This window comes from Schistocerca nitens, chromosome 4 (genome assembly GCF_023898315.1).
Source record: "Schistocerca nitens isolate TAMUIC-IGC-003100 chromosome 4, iqSchNite1.1, whole genome shotgun sequence".
In the NCBI taxonomy this organism is placed as follows: domain Eukaryota; kingdom Metazoa; phylum Arthropoda; class Insecta; order Orthoptera; family Acrididae; genus Schistocerca; species Schistocerca nitens.
In genome coordinates, this window is record NC_064617.1 from 742,941,494 (window position 1) to 742,960,736 (window position 19,243).

The 19,243-nt window shown below is 40.0% G+C and overlaps 1 protein-coding gene across 1 annotated transcript in view; it reads right to left on the bottom strand.

Annotated features, from left to right (window-relative positions):
- The window catches only part of LOC126252543 (ATP-dependent translocase ABCB1-like), a 305,981-nt gene that overhangs the window by 265,506 nt on the left and 21,232 nt on the right, over positions 1-19,243 (bottom strand). Inside the window, exons 2-4 of the mRNA XM_049953441.1 lie at positions 10,629-10,757; positions 6,916-7,041; positions 6,747-6,813 (exon numbers count right to left, since the gene is read on the bottom strand). Of these exons, the coding sequence (XP_049809398.1) occupies positions 6,747-6,813; positions 6,916-7,041; positions 10,629-10,648 (213 nt within the window). The 5' untranslated portion in view covers positions 10,649-10,757. The remainder of the gene's footprint in view (positions 1-6,746; positions 6,814-6,915; positions 7,042-10,628; positions 10,758-19,243) is intronic.

Below are 19,243 nucleotides of genomic sequence, written 5' to 3' on the forward strand. Positions count from 1 at the left end.
CGCGCCTTCTCTGCTGTTCGTCGTCGTCACATCGCTGTGGTACCTCATCTGCAGATTACAGTCAGTTAAGGCTGAATACTGCGGTGAGCAACGTGACTGCCGAGGATCGTTTTCGCAAAGTTCGTTTCTCTGCTTTTGGCGCAGCCATGTCGTTTGCGCTTGCAATAGCGAACCCAAAACATTGTCTCTTCCACATTCAACTCCTCCCAAGTTTCAGTCACTTTATTCTTGTGAGATACATACAAACTACTGATTGAGCTCTACAGCGATAGCCCATCGAGGGACCTCCTTCTACATTTAATTACGTGGAAATAGTTTTAGGTTCCTCACTCATTAATGTGACTCGATGTAAGGAAAAAACAAGCTATTGTGTGGTAAAAGACTTGAAATTTTGCAGTAGACTAATGAGAAATGGTTTGGACACAGCACAGGGTAAAATTTGCTCTGTTATGGTTTCACTCCACAGGAGAAGCCAAAGAGTGAATAACAATGAAAAAAAATGGTTCAAATGGCTCTGAGCACTATGGGACTCAACTGCTGAGGTCATTAGTCCCCTAGAACTTAGAACTAGTTAAACCTAACTAACCTAAGGACATCACAAACATCCATGCCCGAGGCAGGATTCGAACCTGCGACCGTAGCGGTCTTGCGGTTCCAGACTGCAGCGCCTTTAACCGCACGGCCACTTCGGCCGGCGAATAACAATGAACAAAACCTTTTATGTACGATGTGAGAAGACGAGAAAAACAGACAAGCCACACGAATTGCTGGATATATCTTTGTACTCACTGTATTGAACTACGCGGAAATAGAAACATCGGTTTCTTCTTTTGTGATGTTTGCTACGCTGACTGCGTGATACCTCGTAATAAAGCTATCGCACAGCTTCAAAGTAGTACTGACAATAAGTTTCCATTGCCTTACCCACGGCTCGATTGGCGATACGTCTATAAAATCACTGTTGAAGTGAGATTCATTTATTAACTGTACCATTCATGGTAACAAAGGTGTAAGATAAAGTCACATAGGAGGCTAGTAACCATTCTAGTAAATATGCGTAGATCTGTAGTTTAACTGGCTAGTTCACATGAAAAGTCACACAGTAGTTAAGGAATGACTTTATTGATTGCAAAGCATGCACGGCATGTTTCTGAATTATTTCTTTCTTCAGAAACCCAAGTGAAAGGTAACACAAGGACAAGAGCGTTCCCAGTTGCGTGCGTAACGTTTCGTCTCAACTGATAACGCTCTTGTCCTTGTGCTACTTTCCACTGGGATTTCTGATGAAAAACAGAATTCCGAAACCTGTTATGCATACTTTATGCTCAGTAAAGTCATTCTTGAACTGCCGTGTGACATATTTTGCGACCTTGCCAGCTTAACTACATATATTAACTCCATTAATGTTGATTAACTGTTGGACTACAAAAGTTTGCTGTTTCACATCGCCTAGATTTTCTGGTATAATAACTGAATCCTATAATCTAAGACTCGGTGCTCCTGAACTATCAACTATTTTGCTTACTTATCGGATCTGTCACTTCTCATGTAGATATTTTACCTCTGTATCTTGATATAAATCGCTATTTTTCGGTGAAATAATCATGCACAGATAATTTCAAAGCAAGAGTAGCCACAACTGAAGTAGTGTTCGACCACGTGACGATTTCGCTAGTGCTGCCAGAATCGGAGCCAATCGGCACTACTTGAAAGATACTGTCTCCGAGCCCTTCCAACGTCAAGCTGACTCTAGACACGAAGAATTACGAAAGGTGTGTATCCGCTAACAAGTAATTTCTGTAGGCACTTGTTGAGGTGTTTACTTACTCAATCTGACTTCTTCAGATCACTAGCGGAAGTTTATTTCATGAACATTCTGCGAGTACTTGTTGCAGAAGTGCAGTTTTATTAGTAACCACAGCAGTCGCCATTGTTGTTGCTTTATTATTAATGAATAAATATCGTGACGAAACATAAATATACAACGATAGAAATTTTTTTAGAGAGTACATGTTTATGTTACCAAGAAATACTATTTATTTAATTAAAATCAGAGAACTTCACTTAGATTAAATACTTTGAGAATGTCATGCATATTTCGAACATCTCTTGCCTAATATATAATCAAATATTCGATAGCAGGAACCAAACGTGCGGTGCCATACCTCACCAAGATACTTTTAGTTACTCTTAGACTTTTGCAAGCAATATTTACTTTTATCAAAAAAGTAATGCATTTATGTTTATGGTAATATTTAAAAAATGAGCTAAAATGTCAAGTCTTCTGTACTGCCATTTTATGTTTATCTTCTGTTGAAACAACGGAAAATTTCCTTGACTGGTGGTGCCAGTTACATGTGTTTAGGGCTTCCAGTGGTACATTTGTTCTGACCCATCTCTGTAAGTGCCATTCTGCTTTTCGATACTGGTACTTCCGCACCGGTACTGAACGCACACAAATTCTGCAAGTTTCAGAAATGACAAATTCGGCAAGTACTTGCAGGATGATGCAAGAAACTAGAACGGATTACCACCTTGCAGTGGAGTATGCGCTGATTTGAAACTTCTTGTCGAATTAAACTGCGTGCCGAACCGGGACGCTAACCTGGAAACGCGATCCAGGACACAGTTTTAATTTCACAGGACGTTTCATGCAAAAAATTGTTTCCACTACTATGTAAACTTCTTGGAATGTACGAAACTGGCGGACATTGACCCAAGGGGAGGGGGGAAGGAGTTTGGGGGGAGGGGGGAGAGGGACAGGTATGGTGGTTCCTAATACTCTACCCACTTCTGTGATCGTATGGATAATGCGATATACCCAGTGGCGGATGCATATCCTTTGCCCTTGCGGGGCCGTCCGCATTGCCACCCGTGCCGCCTCCGCCAGTCAGCCCGCACGCTATTCTTTCGTTTTCTTCGTCAGTCGACTTGACTGAATCGAGTTATCGAGCAGCTGCGCTTCATATGTAACAAGAGTATAAACGCCCTTAATGAGCGTGATTCTGTTATGCAAGCGTTGTCTGTTGACCTAGATCTGACTATACTAAATATTTGCTTGTCTACCTGCATATAATGCTACAGTAGAAAGAAGTTTTTCAGCATTGCGGGGTACAGAGAGATGACTGAGGTCGAAAATGAAGAACTGGAAGCGAGGTGTAGCAAAGCTAATGCAGTGAGCGCTCAGCTACGATCTACTCTCTTCTGCAAGAAGGAAGTCAGCACCAAGACTAAGTTATCTGTGCACCGTTCAGTCTTTCGACCAACTTTGTTGTATGGGAGCGAAAGCTGGGTGGATTCAGGTTACCTTATCAACAAGGTTGAGGTTACGGACATGAAAGTAGTTAGGATGATTGCAGGTACTAGTAGATGGGAACAATGGCAGGAGGGTGTCCGCTATGAGGAAATCAAAGAAAATCTGGGAATGAACTCTATAGATGTAGCAGTCAGGGCGAACAGGCTTAGATAGTGGGATCATGTTACACGCATGGGAGAAGCAAGGTTACCCAAGAGACTCATGGGTTCAGCAGTAGAGGGTAGGAGGAGTCGGGGCAGACCAAGGAGAAGGTACCTGGATTCGGTTAAGAATGATTTTGAAGTAATAGGTTTAACATCAGAAGAGGCACCAATGTTAGCACTGAATAGGGGATCATGGAGGAATTTTATAAGGGGGGATACGCTCCAGACTGAACGCCGAAAGGCATAATCAATCTTAAATGATGATGATGATGATGGAACAGAATCACAATTGTAACTTTTTTATATCATAAGATGCCATTGTCTTCTGTATGTGTATAATCAGTTTAAATTAAACTTCCTTAAACTTTGCATCTGACTTGATTATTTTTTATTACGGTAAAAGTAAAGGTAGCTCGAGATATCTTTAGCTCTCCCTCCTTGAGGATTATCTGTATCCGCCCCTGGCCATACCACAGCAGGAACTTCGACAGAATGCTTAATGAATATGATTTGAGGATTACGGTGTTAGTGTCATTGCGAGAAAGACAAATAAATTGCAACGAGTCAATGAGAAGGGCTGAATTGTTATCTAAAATAAAGGAAAACAAACGAGACGTAAATGTGTAAGTCGAGGATAAAATCGCTGAAAGCGGAGGCCACAAAGAAGACCATTTACCGGCCTACAACTCTGACCTAAATCCGATAGAACTGGAATGGGCCAAAATAAAACACAGTTTCAGGGAGAATAATGTCACCGGTGACACGTCGAAGAAAGACTGCAAAATCTTGTTAATGCTGCTTTCCTTTCCGTTACTGAATTGGCAAGATTACTGCAGGAAAGTGCAGCAGCTGGAGCAAGAGTATTAGACTCGAGATGGAATAATGGAAATGGCCATCAATGACCTTATCGTCAATACCACGCCCTCAAGCGATGATGGTGATGATATTGAATCAAACGGAAATGACATTGATCTTTAGTGAACATCATTTTGACAATTCCTTCAGACACAGTTAAGTACAGCTTTATAATTGTTACTGCCGTGCCGTGCTATGTTCATTCTTTCTTTTATTCATCGTTAACTTTTCCCGTGATATTATAATCGTCATACAAACACAGCTAAAATTTTCACACCTTTTACGGATTATTTTGGAAAATCTCCCGAAACTATTTGTTTACAGCAGATTGATACAAGAGTTAATTTGAAATGAATTTGTGCTCAATTTCAGGGCTGAAATCAAAATGTAATTTCACCATTGGTTACTTGAAACTATCCTCACACTCACTACACGATATATCGTGTTAGCAGTCAATGAGCAGTATTGGCCGGCGCTAGGTTGCAGATTATAGGCTACACAGGTAGATTCCAGACGAAGAAAGAAAGCTAGGAAGAAAAATGAGAACAAATAAAAACATCAATAAGACGATTAAAATGACGCGGCAAAATATTTGAAACGAGAAATTACGTTCAAACCGATTAACTGAATAAAAATAATAATCAGTCATTTAGCTGGATTTATAAATAAAAGAAATTCACTGTATTTGAAGGGATTCGAACCTGCTACTTACTACATGGCAGTTACAGCTAGGCCACTACAATACATATATTCATGACGCGGGTGACTCAATCGCAACGATGAATTGGAGCCTTCAGAAAAACAGCTCTACACAGTGAGGTGCGAAGCTTACTTAATGTATGTTGGTACCGGTGATTATAATAACTGTATGTCTAACACTGAATCGTGTTTGTGTGGAAGTAATCAGTAATGATTAGTTAGTGCTGTGTATGAAACGTATGTATTCCGATAGCTTCGTTGTGTGGGTGTGTTATTTTTGGTGTTGTTATAACGTATGATAAAATATGAAACAAAAGGGTCAGACCCAGGATTCGGGATCTAAACACATCATGAAAGAAAGTCGGACAAGGAACTGAAAGAGAACTAACTGCTGGCCGGCCGCTGTGTCCGAGCCGTTCTAGGCGCTTCAGTCCGGAACCACGCGGCTACTACGGTCGCAGGTTCGAATCCTGCCTTGAACATGGACATGTGTGATGTCCTTAGATTAGTTAGGTTTACGTAGTTCTAAGTCTAGGGGACAGATGACCTCAGATGTGAAGTCCCATAGTGCTTAGAGCCATTTGAACCATTTTTGAACTAACTGCTGTGGCAGCGATGGCGAACGGTTCGGTCGTGACGTTGAGCGTTCTGACTGGAAGAAACCAGCTACAACGCGTGAAGTGTCAACTATCAGTCAGTTTTAATCGGACTTGAAATGACTATATTACAGCGCAGATAGCAGTTCTAAGTGATAACTGTTGTTTAAGATAGCTATTCAAATACATAAATGTAGTCATTTAATCGCTGAAATCATTTGTTCCTACATGTCCATAGATCTCAGTTCACAATTGTTTCATGTAATAAATTCAATTGTAACATCCCGCTAGGAATAAAGCCGGATACCCGTCCTATTTGTCACATCAATTGTCTTGCAACATTTTGCAGATGACGCATCGTCAGGACTGATGTTAGTGGGAGCCAAATATTACCTTCCTGTCTTACTTTCTCTTTTTAGTCCGAGAACTTTGTTCTTGGTCTTCCAGTCTTAGTGTTCCCTCTAGATTGTTGTACACATTGTATGTCATCCGTCTTTTCCTGTATTGTAAAATGACAAGAAACAGTCTTCAAGTTTCTTATATTATTTCCAGCCATCACTGTGGAATTGCTGAAGTGTAAAATGCGAGGGACAATAATATCTATCATCAGAAACTACTAAAAGATTCCTGTGGCTCAGCTACATTAAAATAAACCGGAAAAACAATAGTCATCAACTGTCTGATGATGGCCTTGTAAGCCGAAAACCGGCTAACACAATAAATTCATACTGTAGAACAAAAGCAAACTAGCGATTTTCATTTATTATAATTCAGTTAACTTGAAAGAAGTATCTTTTACTGACACTCATGTTCCGACAATTTCATTCACGCAGTCATTTATTTACCACTGTCACACTTAATTTTCTGTTCTATTACATGGAATGTTCGTGTCTCATGAACTAGAATCGCCATTTGTTGACATCTGCGGAGAGAAAACAAAACAGAAACGTTGAGAATGATGGAGGAACGCGTTATTTCGTGCTTTGCCCGTTCTCCACACAGAACAGACAAAAACGGAAAACAAGTGAAAACGTTTAAAAATGACAAATACTGTTACAGAGTACTGTAATTGATCTTCGTTAATAATATGAGGCAAGCGTTGCACTAAAGATATGATTTGGTGAGATACTGCCTTACCAGTTGAAAGAAGGAAACTGGAGGGGGAGATTCCTCAGACTGCGGTTGAACAGGTTGCGTGAAGTTCCTGGAGTTCAGAAATGAACGTTATTACTAGTGCAGATAGGTTGCAAATACTGAGGGAAAAATTGTATGTGGCAATATCAGCAGTTGAATGCTGATAGCTTACCCGTCAACGGAAGCGGATTTACTTCGTGGCGATTTTTCCTCGACGGACTGCATACGGAATATCGTTCCGTGAACTTCCTCATTACTTTCTTCTGTCAAATTTGGTTGAGAACTATGTAACCCGTACCTGGAGGGAAAAATACAATTAACGTATATTTTATTTGTGCCATACCGCCTATTAAGTCAACAGATTAATACTAGTACTTGATGAAAGTCTTTTACTGTCGGCTTTACGTTACCTGTCTTTCACATACAGTGCAACCAACATCATCGCTTGGAAACAAACAAACGTCTTAGGAATTTCTTATGTGGAAGATGCACCACATTTCCAAATAAAGAAACGTCTCTTCTTATTCTTATTGTTACTATTCCTGACAATAAAGCTGTTTGAAACATGTATAAAATGATTCACGTGAATCCATTAGTTTTTTTAGTCACCACTGAATCATCAGTCTTCCGACTGATTTGATCAGTTCCTCCAAGAATTCCTCTTCCGCAACAACATCTTCATTTCAGAGTATCCCTTGCACCGTACGTCGTCAATTGTTTGTTGGATGTATTACAAACTCTGTCTTCCCCGATAATTTTTTTAATTTTCAATAGTTCCCTCTAGTACCATGGATGTTACTCCCTCGTGCCTTATCATATGTCCTATCAAACTGTCCTTTCTTTTCCTACAGTTTTCCATATGTTCCTTTCTTCGACGATTCTGCGGAGAACCTCCTCATTCTTTATCGTCAGTCCACTTGACAACAGTTGTCTGTAACACCACACTTCTGGTCCGGTTTCCCCATTGTGAGTACCATACAACGCTGTGCTCCAAACGTATACTCTCATAAATTTCTTCCTCAAGGCCTATATTTGAAACTAGCGGACTTCTCTTGGCAAGAAGTGCGCTCTTTGCCTGTGCTAATATGCCTCTTATGTCTTTCTTGCTTCCTCCAGCCTGGATTACTTTGCTTCCATAGTAGCAGAATTCCTTAATGTCGTCTCCTTCATTACCTCCAATTCTGATGTCAAGTTTCTCGCTATTCTCATTTCTGCTGCATCTAACTACTTTTATCGTTTTTCAGTTTACTCTCAATCCATTTTCTATACTCATTAGCCTGTTCATTCCATTCAACATATCCTGTAATTCTTCTGAACTTTCAAAAAAAAAAATGGCTCTGAGCACTATGGGACTTGACATCTGAGGTCATCAGTCTCCTAGAACTTAGAACTACTTAAACCTAACTAACCTAAGGACATCACACACATCCATGCCCGAGGCAGGATTCGAACCTGCAACCGTAGCAGTCGCGCGGTTCCGGAATGAAGCGCCTAGAACCGCTCGGCCACAACGCGGCCAGCTCTTCACTTTCACTGAGGATAGCAGTGTCATCAGCGAATCTCATCATTGATATGTTTTCGCCCTGAATTTCAATTCCACTGTGGAACCTCTCTTGTAATTCTATCGTTGTGTCTTCGATCCGAACACTTCGTTCTTGATCTTCCAGTGTTATTGTTCCCTCTGAGTTCTTGTGGATACTACATATCCCTCGTCTTTCCTTGTAGCTTGTTCCTATTTTTTCTCAGAATTTCGAACATCTTGCACCATTTCGCACTGTGGAAAGCTTCCTCATATCGACAAATCCTATGAGTGAATATTTATTTTTCTTCAGTCTGGCTCCCATTATCAAGCACCAAGTCAGACCTACTGGTGCCATTACCTTCCCTAAAGTCAAACTGATCGTCTAACAGATCCTCAGTTTTGTTTCCCATTCTTCTGTATATTATTTTGTCTACAGCTTGAATAAGCGAGGTGTTAATGTGGCTGTGTGATAGTTTCCGCACCTCTTTGCCCTTTCTGTCTTAAGAACTGTGTGGATGACATTTTTCCGAAAGTGTGATGGTACGTCTCCAGTCTCATACATTTTCACACCAACTTCAGTAGTCGTTAGGTTACCAATTCACTGAATGATTTTAGAAATTCCGATGGAATCTCGTCGACCGATTCTGCTTTATTTTAAGTGTTCCGGAGCTCCTTTAAATTCTGATTTTACTATTGAATTCCCTGTGTCTTCCTTATCGATTCTAGTTTCTTCTTCTATCCAGTCATCAAAACTCTCCTACACTGAGGACTTGAATGCATTCTTTTTACGTATCCTCGCTTTCGTGTGTGTTTCACAGTGGAATTACCATAGCAGTCTTAATACTACCACCCACGCTTTTAATTCACCAAAGGATGTTTTGATTTTTCTGTATGCTGAGTTAGTTCTTCCGACAGTAGCCTAAGTTTTTGTTCGATTTCTTCACATTTTTCCTGCAGTCATTTTGCCTTGACTGTCCTGCACTTCCTATTTAATCGATTCCTGGTTTATATTTCTGTATTCTTTACTTTCTCTGAACATTTTTGTACTTTCTCCTTTCGTCAATCAGTCAACTATTTCTTGTGTCACCCAAGGCTTCTCAAAAGTTATCTGTCTTGTACCTGCATCTGACTGTTCAATGTTTGTGACTGTCCTTTCTAGAAACAGCCATCCCTCTTCAACTGAATTGCTAAGTATGATATTCTTCATGGCAGCATCCACATTCTTAGCGAATTTCAAATGAGTATTAACGTTCTTCGGTATCCATCCGCACTTATTCTTCCGTACGACTGTCTTAAACTTCAACCTACTCATCATCATCACTAAATTGTGATCAGAGGCTATATCTGCTGCTGGGTATGGCTTACAAATCAATATCTGATTTCGGAGTCTCTTTCTCACCATGATGTTGGGTGGGGTTGTTTGGGGGAAGAGACCACACAGCAAGGTGATCGGTCTCATCGGATTAGGGAAGGACGGGGAAGGAAGTCGGACGTGCCCTTTCAAAGGAACCATCCCGGAATTTGCCTGGAGCGATTTAGGGAAATCACGGAAAAACCTAAATCAAGATGACCGGACGCGGGATTGAACTGTCGTCCTCCCGAATGCGAGTCCAGTGTGCTAACCACTGTCACCATGATGTAATCCAGCTGGAATCTTCTTGGGTTTTTCCAAGTATACCTGATCGTCTTGTGGTTATTTTATTACAGTCTGAGCTACAATCTGAAATTTTGTCATTCTCTTTTCCCATTCCTTCTAACTAGGCCATATTCTCTTGGAACCCTTTCTTCTATTCCTTCCCCTACAATTTCGTTCAGATTCACCATGATTACTAGTTTTCATCTCCCTTTAGATACTGAATTTTCTATTCAACTTCCTCGTACATTCGACTCTAACGATGATTAATGAAATGCAAGACATTTCCTACCTTCATGGTACGAACGATAACACAGAAACTCTGCTGTCACTCTGAATTTTGTGAAATACTTTGCATGTTTTGTCTGTAATTTCTGGTAATATCTCATGGTCTGGTTTCGATATACTTGTTTTCGTACTGGTTATACAAAGTTTATCTTATGGCAGGGAACTAGTTATAGCTAAAGCAGAGAGATCCATGAAACTGAGGTTCGTTGTACGGTTTCTCTCTGTTCGTTGAAATCGTAAAATAGTATAGAGTTTCTTTACTGTTTGCAACATTGACATAATGTGTTTATCGAATACTTAAGTATAGAACGTAGGTCAAGTTAGATTAAAAATCATAAATTATCAAGTGTGTGTTCGGAAGTGCGCAGAGCTTACAATGTTGAGAATTTGTGTATTGGAATCTCTGCTTGGCTTTACCGTTGCGATGTATTTCGACACTCACGTTCTTATCGCGGCAGACATATTTTTCCTTGTGTTCCACACCAGAGGGAATTTCAGCTGAGAATATCTTTCTCTCCTTCTTCAATATATGCCTTGAAGAGCTGCCTATTGGGCGTCAGCGACGGCTGTACTGTAAAAGAGAAGAATTAAATCAAAATTATGTTTAGAAGCTACAATCGAGGATATTAATACCAGTTGAGAGAGCTTTCTCAACCGTTACTGAACATGGTGACTATACAAAAATTTAGCAGTGATTTCTTAGTAACGTAATAGTGGAGATAGTTATTATTGAGCCTGTGTCAAACAACTGTGATGAGACCGTGAGAAGAGCTGCTACGTATTATGGATAAATGCAGAAATGAAAGTAATTATGAGGGTTCACCAAAGAGCTGTTACATATTCCATTATTCTTCAATGCCACGAAGGTGGTCGCTGGGCAGCCCAATGGACGTGTAGATAACATGAGTTTCAGGTTAAAATAAACAGTCGAGATCGCAAAAATATTTGTTTATTTACCGGTTTCGACTTACGTTAAAGCCATCTTCAGAATTTTTGGCCCTGCAAGGGTAGGAACAGCAAAGTTACTAACAGTACTATTACATACGGCTTTAAAATGAGTGAAAATAAGATAGAGAAAAGTAGTAGCAAAATTTACAAAGAGTACTTACTTATAACGCATGCCATCAAAAAAATAGAGAAAGATTGTAGCATTTACCCCTATGGCTGGTGCTGGAGGCTCCTCAGTTTTCTCCTGATACCACGATCGCACACTGTGACTGATGGCTCCGCAGATGTGGACAGGTTTGAAATTTTTACCATCACGATGCTACGCTGTTGGTTGTTGATTAGCCGTTCGCCATTACCTCTCCTCCTCTTACCAGACAAGTACTGGTAATAACGATTTATTCCGCATGAAGATCCGAAGGAGCTACCTCTGTACCTACACCGCTTTATCGTCTTGAGCTAACGACAACGATATCAGAGGTGGGTGTCTGAAGCAGTAGTATTTACAAACATAATGCTACGTTATCCATAGCTCGTACCACAGTATTGTAAAAACTTCAGGAAATCCCATTACAGTCTCATCAACGTATGTCTTAGATCTTTAATATCCAAGTAAACGCATTCTTGGAATTGTCCACAGCGATTTAATTTCGAAAGTTTACTTAGACCATTCAGCCGTTTACTTCTTCTCGAAGTATCGGTTAGTCTGTGTTTCCGCTAACGTTATTCTGCTACGGAATGGGTCTTTGCTGTTTCAGTTACTCTCGGATACGAGAAGCGTATTTTGTATGAACGATCCGTATGAGCCATTTGGTAGCGAAAGTACTACCACAGACGAGTTTTCGTAAATACCGAAAATGAAAAACTGTTTCTGCTATTCAGAGACACGAAATAGGTAGCTTCTAACTATGAACGCGGATAGTGGTCTTTGAAAAGAGATGACTGCTAAATTTTCTACGTAAGTAAGCGATGAATTCCGTCGCGCTCGATCATCCGATAAATCATCCTATAAGCACAGCGCTGAAGACAATACTTAATGTGCTTAGAAATATACCACTACAGAACACTGGATAACCGAAGCCGGGTATTTGTAGCAGGGCAAACTGATTCTCAGTTTTTCGTGACCACTGAACTAAAGTTTAAGTCACCAGTCAACGAAAACTCTTTAATCTCGTTCAGCTAATTTCTTTTATCCTTCAGCATTACACAGCGAGACTGACCGGGAAAAGAAAAGTATTTTGTGAGACAGGAGATATATCACCAAGTTAACCTGCAAGTGTTCATTGCAGTAACACAGCTGGTGATATGTTTTATTGTAAACCGGAACATTGGCTAGTACGTTCAAGGACGTTGTATACAAGAACTCTTCATCCTTCAGCATGCTGCAGAAACTTTCGTTTGGATTGACATTTCTCGTGTCGTGAACTTAATTTGTGCAACACAACAGGGCGATTAAATGCAGTGTTTTTCTCTCAAATACGATTTGTATCTTTTTATTTAGCTTTGTGCCATAGCTGCGTACATTACGTTATACTTCTGTAAGAATGAGAAGCGTAACATGCATCATCATCATCATCATTTAAGACTGATTATGCCTTTCAGCGTTCAGTCTGGAGCATAGCCCCCCTTATAAAATTCCTCCATGATCCCCTATTCAGTGCTAACATTGGTGCCTCTTCTGATGTTAAACCTATTACTTCAAAATCATTCTTAACCGAATCCAGGTACCTTCTCCTTGGTCTGCCCCGACCCCTCCTACCCTCTACTGCTGAACCCATGAGTCTCTTGGGTAACCTTGCTTCTCCCATGCGTGTAACATGATCCCACTATCTAAGCCTGTTCGCCCTGACTGCTACATCTATAGAGTTCATTCCCAGTTTTTCTTTGATTTCCTCATTGTGGACACCCTCCTGCCATTGTTCCCATCTACTAGTACCGGCAATCATCCTGGCTACTTTCATATCCGTAATCTCAACCTTGTTGATAAGGTAACCTGAATCCACCCAGCTTTCGCTCCCATACAACAAAGTTGGTCGAAAGATTGAACGGTGCACAGATAACTTAGTCTTGGTAGTGACTTCCTTCTTGCAGAAGAGAGTAGAACGTAGCTGAGCGCTCACTGCATTAGCTTTGCTACACCTCGCTTCCAGTTCTTTCACTATGTTGCCATCCTGTGAGAATATGCAGCCTAAGTACTTGAAACCGTCCACCTGTTCAAACTTTGTTCTTCCTATTTGGCACTCAATCCGTTTATATTTCTTTCCCACTGACATTACTTTCGTTTTGGAGATGCTAATCTTCATACCATAGTCCTTAGATTTCTGATCTAGCTCTGAAATATTACTTTGCAAACTTTCAATCGAATCTGCCATCACAAGTAAGTCATCCGCATATGCAAGACTGCTTATTTTGTGTTCACATATCCTAATCTCACCCAGTCAGTCTATTGTTTTCAACATATGATCCATAAATAATATGAACAACAGTGGATACAGGTTGCAGCCTTGTCTTACCCCTGAAACTACTCTGAACCATGAACGCAATTTACCTTCAACTCTAACTGCTGCCTGACTATCCATGTAAAGACCTTTAATTGCTTGCAAAATTTTGCCTCCTATTCCATAATCTCGTAGAACAGACAATAACTTCCTCCTAGAAACCCGGTCATATGCCTTTTCTAGATCTATAAAGCATAGATACAATTCCCTGTTCCACTCATAACATTTCTCCATTATTTGCCGTAAGCTAAAGATCTGGTCCTGACAACCTCTAAGAGGCCTAAACCCACACTGATTTTCATCCAATTGGTCCTCAACTAATACTCGCACTTTCCCTTTAACAATACCTGAGAAGATTTTACCAACAACGCTGATTAAAGAGATACCTCTGTAGTTGTTACAATCTTTTCTGTTTCCATGTTTAAAGATTGGTGTGATTACTGCTTTTGTCCAGTCTGATGGAACCTGTCCCGACTCCCAGGCCATTTCAATTATCCTGTGTAGCCATTTAACACCTGACATTCCACTGTATTTAATGAGTTCCGACTTAATTTCATCTACCCAAGCTGCTTTACTGCACTGCAATCTATTGACCATTTTCTCCACTTCCTCAAATGTGATCCTATTTCCATCATCATTCCTATCCCATTCTACCTCGAAATCTGAAACATTACTGATCGTATGTTCACCTACATTGAGCAACTCTTCAAAATATTCCCTCCATCTGCCCAAGGCATCCACAGGATTCACCAGCAGTTTTCCTGATCTGTCCAAATTACTTGTCATTTCCTTCTTACCCCCCTTTCAAAGACTGCTAATTACACTCCAGAATGGTTTTCCAGCAGCTTGACCCATAGTCTCCAACCTGTTTCCAAAGTCTTCCTAAGATTTCTTCTTGGATGCTGCAATTATCTGTTTGCCTTTGTTTCTTTCCTCAACATAACTTTCTCTGTCTACCTGAGTTCTAGTATGTAGCCATTTTTGATACGCCTTCTTTTTCCTTTTACAGGCTGCCTTGACTGTGTCATTCCACCAAGCTGTTTGCTTCATCCTACTTTTACACACTACTGTTCCAAGGCATTCTTTAGCCACTTCTAGTACTGTGTCCCTGTACCTTGTCCATTCCTTTTCCAATGACTGTAATTGACTACATTCAACTAACTGGTACCTTTCTGAGATCGCTGTTATGTACTTGTGCCTGATTTCCTTATCCTGAAGTTTCTCCACTCTTATCCTCCTGCACATGGACCTGACCTCCTGCAGTTTCGGCCTCACAAACCCAATTTCACTGCAGATTAAATAATGATCAGTGTCATCAAAGAATCCCCTGAATACACGTGTGTCCCTCACAGCCTTCCTGAATTTCTGATCTGTTATTATATAGTCAATGACAGATCTGGTTCCCCTGCCTTCCCAAGTATACCGGTGAATGTTCTTATGTTTAAAAAAGGAGTTTGTGATTACTAATGAAAGGTGGCTACACTGAGCCACAGCGCCAGAGATTGCGCCAAAGAGTATTATTCAGCCGCCTCCACTGGCAGTGCTTGTCGAAAAGTCGTAGTGGAGAGTGCTTATTGAGAAGTGGGCAGTAGGAGTTCCGATGTAGCCGTGACTAGTTGTGAGCATGTTGTATGCAGTTGTTCTGATGGGCTAGACAGCCGATGCTGTTCGATTGCGGATATTGTAATGATCAGAGTGTATGTTTCGTCAAAATATATGAAGGTAATAAATTTTTTTATTTTTATTTCAAATGTCTTAAACAATAATGCCTCTTGGTCACAGGTTCAGTCAACAAAGCATCTGGCTTGTGTTCATGTATTAGAGTGTAATTCTGGTTTCTATGTGCAAGTATAGCATTTCAGTTTTATTTAATTAATTCAGTGTAAATGGTATTTAAAATATCTTGTCTTTTTGAGGAAGAAGCGTGCCAGATGTGTACGTTGAATCACACTTCCACACACAGAACAGCTACACTTGTGCCTTGTTGTTTCGTAGCTTTCATAGTTGCTGGGGACTTAGTTAATTAATTGTGTTAACGGAAATTTTCTTTCATTCTTTGTTGTTATTCTATGCAGTCAGATTGCGTACTAATACTAGTCAGGGCCAACCGGTTACGAGACTTCGTAACCGGACAGACAGTGACTAAGATTAAAATTATTTGCATTCTATATTTAATTAAGCCCCCATGCACTAAGCCCATACTGGCACAGAAATCCAAGAGTTGTTTCCCGTTCCTGTTGGCCTCCATATCCTCTCCAAATTTACCCATAACCTTTTCATACCCTTCTGTTCTATTTCAAATCCTGGCAGACCTTGTATTCTCCCACTTCCTCTTCTTTCTCACCCCTTACCCGAATGTCACCAACAGCTAAAACGATGGGGATGGACGTTTTAGCTGTTAGTGACATTCGGGTAAGGGGTGAGAAAGAAGAGGAAGTGGGAGAATACAAGGTCTACCTGTCAGGAGTCAAAGCAGGAATAGCACAATGGGGTGTAGGGCTTTACATCAGGAAAGAAATGGAACCCAGCGTAGTTGCAATAAGGTATGTAAACGAACGACTGATGTGGATAGATTTGACAGTGTCTATCAAGAAAATTAGGATTGTGTCAGTATATTCGCATTGTGAAGGGACAGATCAAGACAAGATGGATGTGTGATACAAATATATTCGAAAATTGTTACAGACGAATGAAAATCTCTCCACGCCTATAACATAAATATAAAAGTTTCTGTGCGCTACAGAATATTGCACAAACACAGTTACAGTATACGCACAGTCAGATAAAAACACCATGAAATAGGAGGGCCTGCAAATCTGCAATATATCGTCTACGCATTTAATTAAGTGTAAAAGCGGCCACGCACATTAGATAAGCAGATACTGCATAGAAGTCGAATTAAGGATAGTTCATGTCACTAAAGACGCCATATAAATCGAAATTTTCACGAACAGCACTACAAACGACAGTGAGACGTAATTATTAATACTCAGACTTACTAAATGTCTAGAATTTACTCTGTACAGATCAAGAGGAGAAACTGAGTGAAAGAATATTATGTCTGTAATTCCAGAACACTCACAGTAATGCAGTTATAGACATATGACTGGATGGTGCAGAACCACCGAAGGCCAAATAACGAAAACTGTTAGCATATCTTTGCATGTATCGGATCTTTGAGGTAAAAAAAAAAAAGAGAGGTGTCATTACGTCACAAACTTGAAGCCGATGTCCACCATCTTAACTAGCAGATTAGGTTCACCGCATTCATACCTCCATGGTTCACTGCGGCGATACTTCCCCGTGGAGTCACTGTGACGTACCAATGTCTGGTTTCCACACTCATCCGTGCTTTGAGTGGAAACGTAGATGATTCATCAGAAATGCCAGCTTGCGCTGTTTACTGGTGTGCGAATCGATCCGATCGTAATCTGAAGTTTAAAGGAATCACATTTCATTCCTAAGTGGAACAATTGAAGCAATTTTTGTTTTAGATACATAAATTATTGCTGCACTGTTTACTTTTATTGTAGTGGTTTTATTTCTGTCATTTGACTTAAGATTTGCTTGACTTTACTCGCTGTCCGTTCGTTCTCTTCTTTCCGTGTTTTTCATTGCCTTCCAGATCGAAAATGCTCCGACACCCGAGTCACGCTGTATCAACGATCTCGTCCCCACGAAACACACGGCTACGTAACCGTAATGATCGTTGGGGCAGCATCTGATGTCCTAAATTCATCTCGCCGATAATTATTATTCACTGTTCACATTTGCTCCCGTTAGTACACATGTTGGCTGTGCCTCCTTTCTGAAGAAGGCTTTGGCTGAAAATTTATGTGAACTCTCCTTTCGTCGTGCCTGTTTTGTGCTCGGTGTGTCAGGGGCAATCTATCTGTTTCACAGAATAGTGTTCAGTTTCACAGTGTATTCCTCAAGAAATTCTTTGTAAATAATCCGCAGCACTTCAGCAGGAACGATGATGTACGTAATTACAACACCAGAAAGAAAAAATTAAACTCATTTCGCCACATTCAGATTATCTGTAGCACAAGTAGGGGTTCATAATGCTGCAACCAAAAGTGTTGATCAGTTACCCATTGATACAAAATGCCTAACACACAACAAAATAAAATTTGAAAGTAAACTGAAAACGTTTCTCTTTGATAACTCTTCCTGTTTCGCTGAAGATTTATTCCTGAATGTGTAAATGATGATAGGTAGGAGTTACTAACACCTGTCAGCCTTTAATTAAAAAATGTAAAAACTAACACATTATCAGCGCATATTTACAAAAATAATGATGGACTCGTTCCATATCATTACGATTTATCGTGCAAATGATACATGGAACAAGAAACTAAGTAACTAACTACTGGTGTATCACAAAGCATGGTATAGACCTATATACTTTGAGTACCTGAAAATGAAATTCAAAAGTAATAGCAAGCAGATGATCAAAGTGGACGTACATTCTAATTGAGCTATGTTTTGTTATACCTGAAAAACTGAAAAATTTACTGACGAGAAATATTCTGGAAAAAAAGGCAAATACCAGGAAAAAACAGACTACTGTTGGAGAGACAGACCTCCATCTTGCACAGGTTAGGCTATTGTTACTAAAAACTTACTCATATACGTGTTAAAGCAAAATATCCATTTAAGGGGTCTTAAGCATTTGCGACCATTCTCTTAATCACATTTATAGCATTCCACAATGTTGGAAGACGTTTAAAAAATTACATAGGTTTATTTTACCCTTTAAGGTGCTATTATTGGCCACACACTGAATGACACATCATAGGTAACATTTCAGAGTGAGAATATGGGTAAACTACAGTGAGACTAATGCACTGACAATCTAATAAAACAAGAACTCTGTTCTGCATGGAGGTATAACTCTATACAGTTCTGTTTCTTTGACATTTCGATAATCATTCACTGTATCGACATGCACGAGATAACGATAAAATGCCTTGCTTCTTTCCGCATTGCACCTGTTTAAGGGCTAGCAAAGAACACGTAAGTAAATTTTTGCAAACGTGAACACTAAAAATCTAGTGCATACGAGATACGAGTCTGAAGTTGATAATGTAACGAACAAGAAGCTGTACCGATACCAGTAAGCAAAGAATCATTAGTTTCGGAGTTCCATTTTCATTCGCTATCGATATAAATTCAGTAAAAGTGGAATTGGATAACCAAATCCCCTTTTCACATCACTGTCTTCTGTTTCTGGTTATCCGAAATATAGCAGCAAAAAATAAGTTACGTCAGCGAGGCCAAATGTGTCATATTACTAGAGCAAATACGCATTCAAGAACAGAAAACCGATTTCGCCTTCCTGACACTACGTTATTCATGTAAGTTTTATAATTTTTCGTATTTAAAACAGTTGTTGTGCGCACACGAGAGAAATAATGAACGAGAAGCTATCGTAAACAGTAGTCTGCTAATGTTTTGGACTACTTAAAATGGCGACAGACCGCGCCCTCTCGTTTCAAAACAACGTACGGCATTTAAGTCTTTAGTGTCAACTCCCATTTTTTTACCTCTATGTATCGAATATGGCGATTGTATCTAATCTTTGGACCCCGGATTACAAACAATCGAATGA